A 19,492-nucleotide genomic window follows, 5' to 3' on the forward strand; every position below is an offset into this window, starting at 1 on the left:
AAACACATCTATCAGGATAAAAAGTCCAGGCTTCGGTTGAACTTTAGTGCGAGTGTTTGTTCGAAAGCTGGAGGGGTATTCACTAACCACCCACATCTCATGGTCTCATTATAGAGCCTCTTATAGCAAAGTAACGCACCTCTGCTTTTCTTTCCTCTCTCTCTCTCTCTCTCTTTTTTTACCTGTTTTGTTCTATACAGAGAACAGCCTCAAGCTAATTTTCTTCACTAGATTTTTTTTCTTTTGGGTTTGTTTTTAGTGACTGTGAAACTCCTTCAGTGTGCTGTTTTTAGCATCCCCCTCCCCGAACCCTAAGAATTCATTCCCAAAAGCAGACATAAAAACACCCACACTGACATTTATACCATCGCAATTCATGCAACACGCCAGTTTCGCTTGAATCTTCTATTCCCTTAATTATATTCAAATTGTCTTAATGTCACAAAATTGTCCTTGATGCCTTTATAAGCGCACCAATAAAAATGAATGGCACAAAACTACTAGCTACTCTCTGTGATCATCTCACTAATTATATTACGCATCAACTATCATTATGCAGGTGCTCAGTGGAATCGGATCATCTAATCCCTTCTTAAAGTTAATATAGGCAACATGTTGTTTTTCAGCTTCTGTTCCAAACATTAAAACCTGTGTTCCTACTCACAGGGTGGTGGGTGAACGATTTGCAGTACAACAAAGTGACATGACACACAAAGCCAGCGTCAGTAATACAAAGCTGCGTGTTTATCTACAGTGCGACAGCAGCATCACGGTTTGAACTCAGCCCACTGTAATGATCTGTTTTTGCAAGCCACGTTGAAAAGATGTGGGATTTCCATGCAGCCTTCATAATGCATAGGAAGTTCTCTGCCTGTGATAAGGCACTGCATTCATCGTGACTCGCTCTTGGAAGCCGAGCTCGCAGAGAAATGTAGGCAGTTATTTACAAAGACGCCGCTGACAACAGCTCATTTCGTTTGGAATATTAATTGCAGTGCGGTTGCCTCCCTCTGCCCCCGAAGAGGTCACTTATGGTATTTAAACATGAAAGTGTGTTTAAACAGAAATGAAATGGAGTGTTTAACCGCTGCTTCATGTCGGCGCGGTCACTCACTTCAGACGGAGCATCAATCAGCCTGCCGTTCTAGTGGGGTTTTTTGTGTGTGATACTTAGAGGAGTGTGTCATAGCTGGCGGCAGCAGGGAATCAACAAAGTGGACTCGACCGCTCACATCCACAGCCAAATGGTCTGGGAGTTAAATGGCTACAATGAGCAGGGCTTATCAATTATGCCACCTTAGCAGGAATCAGGATGTGACTGCTTAGCTGAGCTGTCAGATGGTTTCATGCTGTGAGGCCTAAAACACCGCTCACAAGGGTATTTCTTCTGTCATTTCATAGAATCAAATCAAATCAAATCACTTTTTATTGTCACATCACATGTGCAGGCACACTGGCACAGCACATGCGAGTGAAATTCTTGTGTGCGAGCCCCACAAGCAACAGAGATGTGCAAACACAACAACACAAACGAGCAAAATACAAGAATGGCCAACCTGAAACTAATAAATATATGTACAATATATAATAGTGTATGCATTTCTGGATGTGTATACTAAATATTTTCCTACGTGTGTGTGTGTGTGTGTGTGTGTGTATACACATTTTTACAAATTAAATAGTAAAAAAATAAAATAAAATAATAATAATAATAATAATAATAATAAAATATATAAAATATACAGAGTTGAATATGTGCAAAACAAGTGGCATTTATATACAGTGTGGAGTGCATAATGTTGAAGTTCCAGTAGTGAAGCTGAGGTGTCTATGACGTGTTCAGCAGTCTGATGGCCTGATGGAAAAAGCTGTCTCTCAGTCTGCTGGTACGGGACCGGATGCTGCAGAACCTCCTTCCTGATGGAAGCAGTCTGAACAGTTTATGGCTGGGGTGACTGGAGTCCTTGATGATCCTCCCCGCTTTCCTCAGGCAGCGCTTCCTGTAGATGTCTTGGAGGGAGGGAAGCTCACCTCCAATTATCCGTTCAGAGCACCGCACTACTCGCTGGAGAGCTTTGCAGTTGTAGGCGGTGCTGTTGCCATACCAGGTGGTGATGCATCCAGTGAGGATGCTCTCAATGGCACAGCGATAGAAGGTCCTGAGGATGCGGGGGCTCATGCCGAATCTTTTCAGTCTCCTGAGAAAGAAGAGGCGCTGCTGCGCCTTCTTCACTGTTTTGTTTGTGTGTACTGACCACGTAAGATCCTCAGCCAGGTGTACGCCAAGGAACCGGAAGCTGCTCACTCTCTCCACAGCAGCGCCGTTGATGGTGATGGGGGTGTGTACTTCTCTGCACCTCCGGAAGTCCACTATCAACTCCTTTGTCTTTGCGACGTTGAGGGTGAGATGGTTGTCTTGACACCAGTGGGTCAGGGCGCTGACCTCCTCCCTGTAAGCCGTCTCATCACCGTTGGTGATAAGACCCACCACTGTAGTGTCGTCCGCAAACTTCACAATGATGTTGGAGCTGTTAGTGGCTGTGCAGTCGTAGGTGTAGAGTGAGTACAGGAGAGGGCTCAGTACACACCCCTGTGGAGCACCAGTGTTCAGTGTGATGGGGGATGAGGTGATGCTGCCCAGTCTGACCACCTGGCGTCTGTCAGACAGGAAGCTAAGGATCCAGCTGCAGAGGGAACTGCTCAGTCCTAGATCCTGCAGTTTCCTGTCCAGCTTCGAGGGAACGATGGTATTGAATGCTGAGCTGTAATCTACAAACAGCATCCTCACATACGTGTCTCTCTTCTCCAGGTGTGACAGGGCAGTGTGTAGTGTCAGGGCTATGGCATCATCAGTGGACCTGTTGTGGCGGTATGCAAACTGTAGAGGGTCCAGTGAGTCGGGTAGTGCAGAGCAGATGAAGTCCCTGACCAGCTTCTCGAAGCATTTGCTTACGATGGGGGTCAGGGCTACAGGTCGCCAGTCGTTCAATGAGGAGATGGTGGAGGATTTGGGTACAGGGACGATGGTGGCCATTTTGAAGCAGGCTGGGACTACAGACAGAGAGAGGGAAAGGTTGAAGATGTGCGTGAACACTCCAGCCAGCTGAGCCGCGCATGACCTGAGGACGCGGCCGGGAATCCCGTCCGGACCAGTAGCTAGAGTGCAGTAAGTAGCTCATACTCCACCCTGCAGCCATGCAAAGTTTCTCAGCCTTGCTCATTATCATTAAGCCCTTCGATAATGTACGGTGTCATGTTAAAATCAGTCAAAACGTGTCACTGCCCTCTATAGTATCCATTGGCTTTCTGTATTTTTCACCAAAAAGTTATTGCTTTGACCTTTTTTGTTGCTTTTATCCGGTATAATTTTTTGTTGTGTGCAGTTGTTTTTAACCTGGAAGATCATCGAGGTGCTCTGAAGTGCACTTTGTGTCCTCCCCCCTACAGTTTTCTCTCTGCGGTTGGTTGCTCTCTTGTTTGTCCTTGCTCCGAGCTACTCTTGTGCATATTTAGCCAACATATCATAGCTTTCTTAGGAGTTTGGTTCTGTCTTTGCAAAGCGAAGGAGACCATTTTTGTGCAGAATAGCTCAGCTGTATAGGCTGCAGTCTTTAGAAACAGGTCAATTAGACTCAGAGTAACTGACAAAGAGAATTTCAAGTAATATAGGGAACTCTGATACGGCATATCTGATTAGTCATCCTGAGGCAGATGAAACTTGCATCTTATCTACTTATATTACCAAATGAAACCCTGAGTCATCAAGTACCCTTAGGCTAAGGATAGCAAAGAGAAGTCCCACATAAGAGTCAACAAGCTTTTAGAAATCAGAATGTGTGCTTGAGTTATGTGGGGTTAGGTTTAAATGCCTTTGGGTCCTGAGGTACTCGGGCTCCCAGATCTGAGGCTCAGAGATGCAAGCATGGGGCCGCGCAACTGTGATGAAATGTCCCTCATCTGAGCTCAAAGTGAACACACTGTTGTTCAAACAAAAAAGTGCTGAAATCATGAGGATGATTATATATAATGAAATGGCATGCAAGCAGAAAAAAGTTTTTCATTCCATCACAAATCTGCTGTGGTGAAATATATGCATCACATTTATATATGTTCTTAAAGCAGATTCATTTTCTTCTGATTTTCCACTGAAAAATTGTGAGCATTAAGTTTTAAGACCAAAACAAATTTACTTGATGCTTTTTGTAAAATATCGGCATTAATCAGGTCAAAACATTTAAATAACTGAAGTCAAAAGGCAGCTGAAAAATTATGTTAAAAAAAAAAATCAGATCTTTTGGCCAAGAGTGAAGGGCTCTGGTTATGCTGTGCAGGGTATTTTGCTGGCATTGTTTGGGCTCATGTCCCCTTTGCAGGGAGGTCAGTCAAAATCAATACAAAGGAACTCTAATTGGTCACCTCTAACCTATTATGAAAGGTTTTATCCTGAGGGGAGTGTTTTCTTCCAAAGTGACAATACCCCAATCCACAGGGCATGGAAGGTCACCAGATGACTTGATGAATATGTCAGTGTTGTAAATCATATGATTTGGCCTTCGCGGTCACGGCCGGCTCTTATCCTCGTTGAACCCCTCTGAACAAAATGCTTTCCAGCATCATTAAAACACAAATGAGGAAATATCTTTTTGTTTCACCGCTAAAACAGAGATTCAGAGACTTCTAGAAATCACACTGGAGCTGTTCTGCCAGCCCAGCAACTTAATAAGACACAGTCCACTGCTGTGAAAAAGTATTTTTTGCTTAGACTTTACAATTCACAGAATACTTTCTAAAAAAATCTCAAGGATCATCAAATGCGAGACAAGATTGCTCCTTTTTGGTCAGCTGTGGTTTTCTCGGAATTCTCCCATGGATGCCATTTTTGCTCAGTTTCTATCTTATTGCTGAATTACAAACTTTGACCTTAACTGACCTAAAGTGAGGCCTGCAGTTCTTTAGATCTTATTCTGGGGTTTTTTTGTGACCGCCTTTGTTGATGTCCCCTCGAAGTAATTTTGACAGGCTGGCCTTTCTAGTTCTTTCTCTATTCCTGGATAATTTTCACACAGTGCCAGGTAGGTTTGAATGTTATTTTTTTCCCTTAATAAATGAAAAAATAAATGGAATCATAGTTTAAAAAACTGCCTTCTGCATTCATACTCAGAGGAGCTTTTCTTAAAATCAAGGTTTGTTTAAAGAAACATTAAAGTGTTACAAATATACAAAAACGAAGAAATCAGGAAGTGAAAAATGTCTTATGAGCATATGGGCGCATATTTCGACCAATCTGAGAACTAAACATTAGGTTGTGTGTTGCTGCAAAACTTTTAGGTCATTTCAGTGGTCAAATCAATCTGTGGGCTGCATCTGACAATCATTGTTAAATTTCATTTGCTACGATTTCATTGTACCTGAAGGAAAATTCACTGATTAAAGTTTAAACTGTGGCTTCAGCAGTTTTGTGGTGCAGTTTGCTTTTTGTTTTTTTTGTTTTTTTTTTACCCTAGATTGGCTGGAAAATTCAGTGGGAAAAAAAAGGGAACTTGCATTGGGTTTTTTTAGGATCCAGTAATGAAATTTTCACTTTGAGCCAGGTTTGATGTCTTCTAAGCTTGGTTTCTTTTTGTTGAAGGAAAGTGTTTTCTGTGTGAGCAGCAGAGAGGCTTTCATCTGTTTTTCACTTACGACCAGGAAAAAATAGATTAGGTAAGTTACAAAGAGACAGCGACTTCTTTATTGACATTATGTTAATGATTGGAAGCATTTTGTTCTCCAGGTGACAAATGGAAGAAATTTGTTCTAAAGCTATTCACAAAGCTAATAATCTCAGATATCCCGAGAATCAAACAATGAAAGATGTTTTCTTTTCTTCAACCTAAAGTGCTTTTTTGCCTTCCCATACCTGGAAGCAGTATAACACAGAGTGGATGCTGTGGGAGAATTAATTAACTTTTTGGTGCACTATTTATAGCTGGGTAATTACAACAGTGTTCATCACATGGCCAGGTCAACCCAACAATCCGATCTATGACTGCATGACTGGAGCGTAAAGTGACATGGAGTTCTGCATGTGGAAGCTAAGAGGGAGCTTAGACAGAAAGCCTCTCGCTGGTGAAAAGATCACGTCTCACATTTAACAGTAAACAGCCAAGATATTAAACTCTGTTATGAGTCACATTTGCAGTCTAGACACTTTTCATTAATTTGAATCGAAGTTTGAGACAAAACATTTGAATTTTTCGTCGTGCTATATTTGCAGCTCCAGAATTTATGAGAAACTGGAAGATTTAATCAAATAATGTAAGCCTTGAGATTTTATTATTGATACAGTTTATTTTGTTTTGTTTTGCCCCATAGTTAGCAGAAATTATTGGGAATAGAGCTGCGTGAATCTCACTTTTACGTTGCAGTAATTAAAACATCAAAATTGTCGAAAAAAATAACAATAAATAAAAAATGACTGTTTAAAGCAAAACAGACCACCTCTGTAGAACCTGGGACCATTTCGTGGCCTTTGCGTTTTTTAATTCCACGCCATTTCCACTGTGTTTAATGGAGTATAGCCAAATTTTCAAACATGTATTTTTTTCCCATTTTATTTTAAAATTTCAGTCTGAGTTTTTTAAATGAGCTTAAATGGCTGAATAAAAGGCATACATCCACTATCGAACCTCGTGGCCGATTTGTGCCCCATTGAAACCCATTATAAACGCTATTTTTCACGCCAGAAAAATTACGGTCAAAGGGATCGTCAGGTTTCCAGCTTAGGTTTCGTTTTGGACTACAGGCCTTAGAGTTGTAATTTTTTTATTTGTCCACCGGGTGGCGCCCTTGCTTCACATTTGACCTCTGCTGGAAAACAGCGGGCTGCTTGGACAGACCTGCCGGAAATGAAGCCTCATTTCCGGCGTGCAGCAGCGGCTTCGCCCGCTGATCGTGCGGGACCATTTTTTGGTCCCTAGGACCATGAGAGGGTGCATTTTTTTTTTTTTTAGTCAACAGGAAATGACGTATTTGTTGTCACGTGGTATCGGACGTGTGGGCTGGAAAAAGCAGTCCCCGGTGATCGTGCCCCGGTGATCGTCGCGACTTACCCCGGCAACATGCACTTATTTCGGCCTAGAGGAGGAGCATTTGCCGCCTGGAGACCATTTTCTGGTCCTGAAAAAAAAAAAAAGGCGATCGAAATGACTCTTGGTGCCAATCTTTAGTCCATCTAAAGGCCTAATTATAATAACAATCAAATATTACTTCAAATGTTTTTTTGGGAAAATATTTAGTTTTTTAGTTTTTTTTTTAGTTTTTTTGTAATTTAAAGGGTTAAAACAACGAAAATATAATTAAAACTTTATATGAATATTTCAGGGAGAAGTAGTTTTAAAAGACTGACCAATTTAAAGTGAAAAAAAAAATTAATATTTAATATTTTTATTGCACTTTTTGGGGAATTGTCCTTAGGCATGCATTTTTTAATGTGCTCCTGCAAAAAAAATAATGGCAGGTCAAAATGAATTTTGGTGCCAATCTTTGACCCATCTAAAGGCCTAATTATAATAACAATCAAATATTACTTCAAATGTTTTTTTTGGAAAATATTTAGTTTTTTTGTTTTTTGGGGCTAAAAAAACAGGGCGCTCATGTAATAAAACTGGGATTTAAAGGGTTAAAACAATGAAAATATAATTAAAAGTTGATATGGATATTTTAAGCAGAAGTAGTTTTAAAAGACTGACTAATTTAAAGTAGAAAAAAATATTGATATATAACATTTTTAGAGCACTTTTGGGGCGGGACCATTTTTGGTCCCGAGGTTCACGAAAGGATGGGATTTTGAGGTTTTACCAAGGGTTAATAAGAAGCATTCAGTATTTTGAGTCACTCATTTGTGGAATGAACTGTACTTTCACTCAAAGGGTACTCAAAACTGTAAACCTGGCAGGGAGTGTTGGTCTGCATGATCAGTGCCATTGTGGTCATAATTATTTTCACCTTTTTACAGAAAAACTACTCAATGTACAAAAGTGCAAAATCGGGCTCTGTTTCATGAAAAATAAACAGTTGTGAGTGTACACACTCTGAAGGTACACAGTAGTATTTTTTATTTAGTTTGTACTTTCCTCAGTCTTCAAAGAGACTACCCTCTACTGCACCATGGCATTTGTTTAAATGCTTCCGGTTTTTGTGAATGGGAAAAATGTATCAGGTGCACATTTGGAGCTGACAAGATACGTTCACAAAAACCCTCTGCTGAGGTGGGTGGTTGGCTTCCAAGTGTCAGACTTTAATGCCAGAGATACAGCTTTTCTGCTACTAGAAGCACATTTGGTTCTTTCACAGTCCTCGGGTAACCTCGTAACGATTTACAGGAGGAGACAACCCAAATCCAGGACACCAGGGGCAAGAAAAAGTCCAAAAATCCAAAGATTAATGATCACAGCAAGGGTCAAACACAAGATAACCAGAAGAGACAAGGGGAAAGCAGAAAGGGCACGTATTCTGAAAATCTGTGGACACAACAATGAAAACAAACTTGAAGGGGTTCTGGCTGAAGCATATAGGTCAGGGAGCTTGTATGTCCTTTTGCATGCAGATAAAGCCAAAAAAAAACCCCCCAGAGAGAACCAAGAAATTACTAGAAGGCTTGAGTATAAGGAGTACAAGCATCTAGTTGGAGAGTCAGGTTTAAGTATACTGCCTTATAGTGACTCCATTACATAATAGGTTAAGGATGGTGTGCAAAAGTGACAGAAAACAAATCAGTTCAACTTAATTCAGTTGAATTCAATCTTCAGTTAGTTGTATTTATATAGTGCCAAATCACAGCTTCTCCTCAAGGTGCTTTATATTACAAGGTGAAGACAATAATGGAAAAAGTAAAGCAAAAACACATAAGAATTACAGATTTCAAAGTAAAACAGGAAATGATAACAGCAATCCAAAGCAAAAGTTAAACTTGGTTATGTCCAAACATTCCAGATTAAGCTCTGCATCATCTTAAAGAGTACCGACAGAGTTGTGTCCTTAGTGCTATTTAGAAACAAAAGCCAAAGGAGCCGACGTCATCACCGAGTCTAATTATTGTACGACATACAATCAGCTTTTCAGCTTCCTGCCCTGAAAACGTCCGTTTACTATTTGCATACAGAAAAAAGGGCTCTATGATACAAATATAAAACCAATAACTGAACCCAGTATTCTTCTTGCTGCTTTCTGTTCTGTTCTGTTTCTTTCCCTTCCATTCAAGTTTCACTCGCAACAACAGGTAACCTGGCTGTACATTTCATTCTAAATCTCTCCCACACACGCTACTTTGCATTTCAAACGCAGCGACTTTTTCCTCATAAATAAACATGACAGGTGGGTAGCAGGTGTGAAATGTCAGAGTAACAAGGCTCATGATCCGGTCAGTGCGGTGTGACGGCTGTCTTTCACGTGGAGGGATGAGCGGATCCGCGGCTCTGATTGGCCAGGCGCGCGCTCTCCAGAAGGCGCGCCGGGCTCTCTACTTGTCATTACGGTTGCACCGATTCACATGCCCACGAACACGGCTGGGCACGGCAGTGTGCCTATCTCCTCTCGGACTTGCACATTATTCAGACCAAAAGTGGCGGCTCGCACTATGGATGCTACTGTTTATGAGATCATATTTGGAGAGCTCGGGGACCTAAATTGTAGTTTAATAGAGGCTTTCCAGGACACTTTTTTGGCAAATGCTTCATTGTCATTGCTGAGCACTGATGGTAAGGCGGAATTGCTTCATTCTCCTTCCTCAGTATTGAGATGTTTTGCTGTTACATCTTAAAAATAGAAAGCTAAGCGTCGACCTTTATCTTTTATTTTATTTTCATTTATTATGTTTCCCCCCTAAAAGGTTTATATTGCAATGCCACAACCGATGAGATTGGAACCTGCTGGCCACGGAGCAGCACTGGCAGGATTGTAGAAAGACCTTGCCCTGAGTACATTAATGGGGTGAAGTACAACACAACGAGTAAGTCTTTCCATCGTGGAAAAAAGTTCCTTAACGTGTGGGAAACTGTGGAGCATTTTGTGGAAAATTATTTAGACAGTTGTGGAAAAAGAAATAGCGCAAAGCAAAAGAGCGCAACATTAGCAAGTGCGTTAATTACAGCAAGACTTCATGAAAAAAATGATTTGTGCTGCAAACAACCGCCCGTTAATATAAGCAATAACAAACAAATCCAGCAGCTTAATGATCTCTCATTTAGCCCACCGTCTTATGAATTTTCATTTCTACCCTAATTAGATAATTTTTCCACAGGCTTATTATTAGTACCCCCCCTGTGTTCACAAGTAAAGCGGCATAGACAGCGAATCAGTGATCATTATTAAACCTCCTGTTACAGGAACAGCTGCTTAAGAATGTGCGTGTGTGCTTTTCACTTAAAGGGCAAATACACCTAAGATCGCTCAAATCTCTGCTTCTGTAAGCTACTTACATGTATGTGAGGGCATCTCTTGGTTTGATTTTACTGGAGGGGGAATTTTGTTTGTTCCAATAGACAGCTGGACAATTTGGCATTGCACTGGTGTTCCAGTATCAGCAGAGAGAGTGTGTGTGCGAGAGAGCGAGCAAGGTGATCTGCTGTAAAATTGAGACTGACTGCCCATTAGAACTATTGTATAACTGTTATCATAGCAGCACCGTCTAGTGTCCAAAATAAGAGAGGATATGAAACAATGAAAGCCTCCATTGGGAGGAGGTTGCGGTGGATGGATGGGTCTACTAAACATTGGACCTTAATACTAGCCTGCTTTCTTTAAAAATCTCCTTATCTTAAACAGGTGTTCAGTATTCACATGCTCGACTTCTAACAGTTAGACTGGGGTTTGAGATTTGTCTGGTGTGACCAAACAATGGACTCTATGGACGCCTTCCACTTGGGCTGCATCATACAATATAAAACAGCATAATATACAAAACTTTTATGTGTAAAAAGTGTCATATTGTGATATCACTGCTATAGCAATGGTTATTGTGCAAATTCCTTATTGCGCAAAACAACAAGACACACCCAGACATTTAGTAAAAAGGGAGATATTTGAACATCTTCCAACAAAGCACAATACTTAGCAAAGTATTTTTCATCACTTGATGTGAAAACACACCATGAAATGCAAGGAGGCCCAAAAATGGTATAACTGAGCATCATTGTAGCACTCGCGGGCCTCACTCCCTATGACAGGAAGCACAAATGGTAGAAATTACCAGTGCTGCTTCATATTTTTTGGGCAAGTATATGTAATAATATGATGTCAATTGAAATGGTGGAAAAACAGGACATTAAGCAAATTGTTTGACCTAAGTAACAACATCCCAGGTAGAAAATGTTTTCAGCTTCAGTTTTATTGTGCTGGTTGCTGATTAGATACAAGTTACTTTAATAATTGCTTAAAAGTATCAAATAACTGTGTCCCCACAATCCAAATGCAAACCACCAAAATTTCCACTGAAACCACTAACCAGGCTCCTTTTACACTTACATTTGTCTTATGCTGCATCACTGAATATAATGCTGTGCCACTACTATTGCACTGTGATATTTCTGCTGCTGGGGGCACCTTGTTTCAGTAGAAGCACACTTTGAATGAGATCGTCTGTCATCGATGACAGCAGCTCATTGGAAATGAAGGACAGAAAATGTCCATTATTTTGTTTGCACAAATAAACAGTGCTGCAGGCAAGCTGCAATCTCAGATAAAACATTGTTGAGGATTATTTCTCTACATCATCAGAAATATAATTCTTGCAGATGTCTTTGAAATATCATGATACAATTTTTAGGCGCCCACCCCCGTCCCTACCTGCGTGTCACCCTGGATCACTCAGCTCCTGTAGGCTACTTATCTCCAAAATGCAACTCTAGTTCATAAGAGCTTGCGGAAATGACTTATCTGGTCAATTTCTTTGGGGGGAGGGTGGGTGTGGGATTTCAGAATAATACTTTTCATTTTGCTTCTGATTTCAACAATACGCTAAGAGGATGGTTTTAATCTGCTGGCTTGACAGGCTGAGCAGTTTCCAAACTAATCTGTGTCAGCCAACAGTTTAGCTAAGAGCTGAGAACAGCATATCACAACTCCGCCACCCAGCACTGTCACCTTATGTAACTCCTGTGTTAGTCATAAGGCTGATGAACTTGTTGCCGAGAAAACAGCACCATTCATTTCACAAAATAACCGACCTGCACCAAGTGTGAGTGTCCAGAGTGTCCATATCTGGACTTTTCATTTAACACTACTGTTATCTCTGTAATAGACTCAGGTGTAGTGTCATTACCCACCAAACCTCTGATACACACCCACAATCAACTGCTGTCTGATCACCTTTGATTCAACTTTGCTCTGCTGCTGCTTAGTATTAGCATTAAAGAAACTGATGGACATTATGAACAATGCTGGGCATCCTCTGCACACGGCCATAAACAATCAGAAGAGTCTGTTCAGTGACAGGTTGCTTCTCCCCAAGACAAGAACTAACAGACTTAAAAACTCCTTTGTCCCACACGCCATCAGACTGTTTAACTCCTCTCTGGAGGGGAGAGGGAGGGGAAACAGGAGGACAAAGGAGGGGGGAACAACTAAGCTGTAGTGCCTCTTCACCTCACTGTACAATACCTTGTGCAATACTTTTTGTAAATAGTCAACAGTGCAATAGACTCAATACTTGAAATGTGCAATTCACTTGTATTTTTATTTTTTATTCCTATTTATTCTATTTATCCCCTTTGTATATTTTATTTTATTTATATTTGTCTCTGTATTTATATATGTGTGTGTGTGTGTGTGTGTGTGTGTGTGTGTGTGTGTGTGTGTGTGTGTGTGTGTGTGTGTGTGTGTGTGTGTGTGTGTATATATATATATATATATATATAACAATTCTGTAACTGTAACTTCGGTCGTTGCTGTGCTTTTTGGAAGTCGAATTTCCCAGAGGAACCCACCCGAGGGATTAATAAAGTTCTATCTTATCTTATCTTATCTTAGCTGAACACGCCTGTTGGTTTGATCCACCAGTGTGAAAAGCATACCGAAAAGCATTGAGACACCTTGTCCAGTGAAGGTTTAGATAGCACCCTGGTGAGTCAATATTACATTTTTATCAGGCTCAGGTTTAGATATTGAGGCTGTAATATACTGACTGAACTGTGTGAAGAGTTTCCCGTTAGATAATAGGAGAAGTACAAAGAACTGTACAGCTGCAGTTTCCTGCATCACCCAGGAGTGAATGAATACAGCAATCAAACAGTAAATAAAATATTGTTTGAATGTTTGTCTCAAACATATGTGCAGTTCAGAAATTAGATAGAGGAGGTGACAGATTTTTCGCCCTTGCGCGAAAAAGTTGATGAGTAAGTTAATTACAGGGATTGGTTCTTGTGACAGCAGAGATTACAGGTTTTATTCTTTCACTGTCACCAACATTTGTAATTACATGGATTGTTATATTTTTAACACAGATCTGACATGTGACATGTGCAGCTAATACGCTTTGAAATGCTTGGATTATCTTAGCTATGTAAACAAATCTTTTTTTCTTCTTCCTGTCAAATCAGGAAATAGACTTTCAGTTTTTTAGGATGTCAAACATGCAACAATAAATGCATTGTTTTAAGTCAGACTATTAAAGAAGCCAAAGCAGAATATTTAATAGATTGCGGTTCGACACAGCAGGGAGGCCATTACAAAACTCTTCACAACTGATAGCTTAACTGCAGGATTCTGCGTGTTTTCACAGCAAAGTGATGTGACACCAGAGACAATGTAGGTGATTATTCTCATCCTCCTAGGTCACATTAGCAGCCCTCATTTGCATTCAGGAAAAAAAATACAAATTTTAAACCACAAAATAGGTCAGACTAAGAATAGAAGTAGGCCCTAACATCCCATGAGCAGGTGTTAATTAAAACAATGCAAAAAAAAAAAAAAGAACTGTGAAAATGCAGCGCAGCAATTTGCAAACTGAAGCCAAACAAGATGTGTTTTAAGCCAATCACTTTGACCACATGCCTAGCAGCAGCCATTTGCCCAGCATATATCCAAGAGCCAGGTATTTCATGCTTCTATACAAGCCTGCATATTAGAAATGAATGACCCAGGATATTTTAAGGAGAATCCCTTGCGGTTTGTACTCCCAGTTGTTGAACAGTACAAGATATAAATGCCACATCTTGCTTGAAACCGTGTAGGTTTTCTGTGGTGCTTTCAAATGAGAAGCTGAGCAAGTGTAAAGTAAAAATGTTGCGATTCTTTTGCAAAAATTAGAAGTTTAAGAGGCTTAGCGGGGCAGTTCAGGTAAGTAGCTATAAATTCTTTTCCATTTCATCTGGCTTGTATAAATATTAATGTCTGCGCAGAGTGACTTAAGAGCATTTATGCATTTTTAAACTTTCCTCTGTTCATGTTTTTTTTTTTTGCAGCGCATTTATTCGTTCCTCTGGTTTACATGAAATGAAAATCGCCACCGTTGGGCCACAGTTGTTAGATACGGTGTGCTTTCTAACGACTATATGATGTGCTCTCTATCAAGCCTCAGGCAAAACAAGCAGTCCAAAGCAGTACTGAAGAGTGGCACTAGTGCTGAAGTATTAGTTTTGGAAGATAAATAAAAAATGTGTGACCTGTATGCTTTCTCTGTTCACCCAGAGCACAACTTTAATTATTCAGTGAATCGCTCATATTGTTCTTGTAAATTCACCTCCTCCCAGTGAGTGTGTGTTCATTCTCACATAGGCGACATCCTGTTAGCACATAATGTACCATCCTAGTCAACACAAATCAAAATCAGGGCAGCTGTTTCTACAATAGAGCTCTATTGATTCTCTTATCAGGATTAATAAAGTCTGAGACATATCAGTGCTGCTCTGTGTATCTGGTTCAGACTGACAGTGGAGAGAGTGAAGCTGATGTAGTGTTGCATGTTGGGGGATACAGCTTGTCTCTTTATTTTAAATCACAGCTAATTCTGTACCTCGCCTTCTGGAGGCAAACATGACACTAATATAAGGTGGTGGATAAATATAGACAGGCATTGTTAGTAATTGTGAAACTGGTATTAGCACAGTTTTTTTTGTAGATGTTCCCTATTAAAAATTGTTTAAGAGCCTATGGTGGCAGACGGACCCATGAGCACAAGTCTTAAAATGTAGAGCAGATTCTCAGGAGGACTGGTTGTGTGACGAGGAATGTGTAAAAGAAATCCTGCCTTATTTGTCAAAAGCTTACTCACTGCACAGCATGACCAAATGACTCGCTGAAGTTTAATGACAGTTCAAATGGCTATAATGGCTGTTTTGCATCTTCTTGTCTGTGAGCTGTCATGTCCCCACTCAGAGGAGAATTAATATGAAACTCATTTTCCTTCCTCCTAAAGCTCTGAGAAGAAATTGGAGAAAATTACATGTAGACAGTCAACGCTCATTGTTGCATTCACTTGTTTAGGTGTTCCCAAATCACAAAATGTCTTATTGTGACACTTATCTTACTGATGCAATCTACCTCATGTGCATTTTCTAATGCCGAGAAACATGCACATGCGTCTGCCACAACTTGTGCTATTTTTTCTTTGCTCAATCTGATGACGGCACCACAGGTCTCTGCAAAATACCTCTCCTACTGCGAATTCTAGCCCTTTGAAACCTTTGATCCCCTTCTCCACGGTGAGACTGAGTAAGAGGTTCAATCAGCAAATTCAGGACAGTATGTGTTGCAAACATTTCACTAGCCATTGCACACCAAGACCCAGAGGGGGTCCAATCAGCACCAGCCTTCGCTGGCTGCACTCACCACAGATGACACACTAAAGTACCGGAGACATTTTGAAGCTACCAAATAGGGTTGCCAACCGTCCCTTAAAATACGGAATCGTCCCGTATTTCGAAACAAAAGTACACGTCCCGTATTGAGCTAATAAGGGACGCACTTTGTCCCGTAATACAGTGAGAATCAAAAGTAGTCTATAAATGTTAATGGAATTAACGCTTTGTTTGAAAACATAATTCCCAGCCCCTCTCCTGCTTTGTGACCAATGAGCTGACAGCACACTTATGACAATTCGAGTATGACAATTCAGATTATCTCATTGGTCGAGGAAAGGTCGCTTACAGAGAAAATACCGGAAGACAACAGATGACCACAACAACAAGCATGGCCAACAGGGAAACAAACGCCGACACTGCGGTGCAAGTCTCGGATGACAGTACACTTAAAGCTGGGCAAACACTGTGCGATTTTCAAACTGCACGATTGACTCGCAGGGGTTAGAAGTTGGTAGGTCACGATGCAGGTCTCACACTATACCGCCCGATGCTCTGATGCGACCTGAGAGCTCACACTGTGCGTCCATAAAATGAAGGTTATAACAGAAAATCTGTCGCTCTCTCTCTCTGTCTTTCACTCACACAGACACACCACCACCATCAACTTTGCTAAATTGCTAATGAAAAACATTGACCAGGCAGCTGTGATTGAGCAGCAATGTAAATCCAACTGTTTTCACGGTTGTTGTGGTCGTGATAATTTTGTGATGCCACATCGAAAAGGCTCGGATGAGCTTTCCAAAGTTCTACAAGTTGTGCCTCCATGGCTTGTGTCCAGATCACACGCTGCACAGCCGTGCTGCTCCGTCTTTTTCACCGACGTTTACGTGTTTGCGCGTGCGCAGTGTGAGCGGCTGCGGTGACACCCTCACGAGCGATTGATGATCGGGAGCTGGTCGTGAGGTGTTAATCGCTTCTCGTTACCCCACGTATACTACACGACGCACGATGAAGGCCAAAATCGGTCTGATCACCAAATCGGTCGCACGACTCAGAAATCGTCTCAAAATTGGCCAAAAATCGCACAGTGTGAGCCCAGCATTAGAGCAGCAATGTTTGTTCGCTCAGAGAAAGAAAAATAGGCTGCAAAAGCACAGGGAGGAATGGGAAAAGGAAAACACCTGGCTGGAAAAAGTTAATATGGGCATGTGCAGTGAATATCAGCGCTATGTGGCCAGAAGTGTGATAATATAACTTATTTTGAATGTGTGAATGTGTGTGTGAATGGGTGGATGACTGGATATGTAAAGCGCTTTGGGGTCCCTAGGGACTAGTAAAGCGCTATATAAATACAGGCCATTTACCATATTTTGTGTAATAAACAACTGCAAGGATAGATGATTACAACAAATAGATGACTAATACATAAAAGTAATACATAGATGAATAATGATGGTGAGTTAAGATGCGTAATCATGGGAACAAGCGGGTTTACAAACAGGAGCAGCTGATTAGCATTAGAAAAGCTGAAATAATACCTCAACTGAAGCCAATTGTACTAAATGCACTATATGTGCACAGTTACAAGAATATTTTTCTTTCTATTGTTTTCTATTAATTTATATAATTTTAAGTTAAGCAGGACAGAGTTCTTTTAAAGAAAGATTTACTTATATTCTCAAAAGTTAAGCATGACAGGCTTCTGTTTAAGAAAGAGACCTGTTTTACTGTGTTAATGTTTTCATTTTGAGCTAAAAATAAATGGCTAAATGATCATTTGTTTCCCATGTGTTCATATCACAAAGAATATGCATCTGCTTAAATCAACTTCAAGTCAAATGGTTAAAAAAATAATTTCACACACAAAAAAAGAGCTACCACACTGGGAAGGGTGAAGACAACTGGGTTGCCCGGCCCTGGCCACGAGGTGTCCCTTATTTATTTTTCAGGGAGTTGGCAACCCTACTACCAAATAACACAAATATCTGCAAAGCATGTCATGATTATTTATTATGGTTTATTTTCTTTTCATTCCTACTTCTGTGTTCACTCGTAAATCCAAGTCCTCCTTCCAAACATTTTCATTTTATCATTTCAGACCAAATGACACATTTACATCCATATGTCCTGAAAACTGCATTCGTTTTAGTGTTGCACTTGTGTCTCGATAGATGCCTCAAATTAATTTTCCACCCTCATCCTCCCCACTCTATCTCAAAGTGGCGTTTTCACACATCCAAACTCAGACCATGGACCGCCTTTCTTGTTAAAAAAGTCTTAAAATCTCAGTACCTGTTAACAGAGGTAACAGTTTTCTCAGTTGTATACCACTGAGACTCCTGCAGTGCAGCTGCCACCCATGAAGAATTGTCAGTTAACCTTGCATCCTTCTTACTGTCTCCTCCTGGAGATGCATCTCCCTGTTGTTCATAACTGTCATCACACTCTGAATTGCGAGCCAGCTTTTGTTCGTTACTTACTATTTTGAGCCGTGCATGCGTACGTGCAAGAATAACTAGCTACTGGGGTATCAGGGATGTTCATTTTTGGATTCTTATTTTACCGTTGCTGTCCAAAGTGAGAAAATGACCATATGTCTGAAATCAAAGAGAAGAGTGCAGCACTGCTGAATACATCAAAGGAAAATCGGTCACATATCTCATATCTGGGGCTGCATTTTACAAATTTCCTCGATGTTAAATCCCCCAGGACTGAGGCGGGGATAACACATATGTGCTTAATACCATATGTTTACACCTTTGATTCATATAGGACTAAGGTTCATAAATACCTTTATCTTTTTTTTAAAAAATTTAGCTAAAGCTTCATATTGAAGTGTGAAAATCTTTTGGCTTGACAGAATATTTTTTTCTCCCCACAAATCAAAACATGTGGTTCATTTTTTTTTTTTTTACAAGAAAACAAAAAACATAATAAAAATATTGAAACAGTAAAAAAGACATTATTCATGTGACATCATAGCTTTTTTCTATATTGACACCAATATATATAATCTTAATCTAAGCTTAATATTTCAAAATTGTAAACACTGTATTGTGGGACCAAGAGCAATAGTGTTTCCTCCAAAACATATTGGATTTTATACTAAATCAGCCTCAACATTAAAGCAAATACACCCACACGTGGTTGAAACAGCTGTTACCTGTCAGCGCTGCATGCTGGCAGCAGATCCTTCTGGTCCTATTTATGGCTGTGCAATTAATCAAATTTTTATTTGAATTACAATTTTACCTTCCGCTGATTATTAATGTGAGGTAGCCTGTGTGTAATGATGTTGAATACCTCTGATTTCAGTATTGAACAAAGCAACTGTCGTGGTTTTTGCCATAACAGTCATATAGTTTGCAGGCTTCATCATAACGGAAATTTCTGAGTAAATGCCTTGAGCTCTTTTGTTTTGTTTCTTGAGGCAGTCCTAATTAGTTTTTGCAAATTGTGGTGTGCAGTGGGAAAGCACCTTCTGTCACGGAGCGGTGTTGCAGCGTTTGGTGCGGGTGCTTGGTCCGCATCAGTGTTTCGCTTGCTGATGAATGTCAACAACCAGAACATTGCACTGTTACAAGATTATAAATGGGATTTAATTCAACTGTCAGTGATTTTACTGTTGTGACTGTTCTGTGCACAGTTTTGCGTGTGGAAAACAGAGACCGAAGAGTTAAAACTCAAAGACTACAGGACCAAGACTCGATTGTGGC

The 19,492-nt window shown here is 40.4% G+C and overlaps 1 protein-coding gene across 1 annotated transcript in view; it reads left to right on the forward strand.

Moving 5' to 3' along the window:
• The first annotated feature begins 9,610 nt into the window (after positions 1–9,610).
• crhr2 (corticotropin releasing hormone receptor 2) overlaps positions 9,611–19,492 on the forward strand; it is a 43,699-nt gene continuing 33,817 nt past the window's right edge. The window contains exons 1-2 of the mRNA XM_085377333.1: positions 9,611–9,737; positions 9,869–9,988. Coding sequence (XP_085233459.1) covers positions 9,617–9,737; positions 9,869–9,988 — 241 coding nt within the window. The 5' untranslated portion in view covers positions 9,611–9,616. The remainder of the gene's footprint in view (positions 9,738–9,868; positions 9,989–19,492) is intronic.

Source organism: Diplotaxodon limnothrissa, linkage group LG18 (genome assembly GCF_057381915.1).
Source record: "Diplotaxodon limnothrissa isolate DT_005_m linkage group LG18, D_limnothrissa_male_GT1.1, whole genome shotgun sequence".
Taxonomy (NCBI): Eukaryota; Metazoa; Chordata; class Actinopteri; order Cichliformes; family Cichlidae; genus Diplotaxodon; species Diplotaxodon limnothrissa.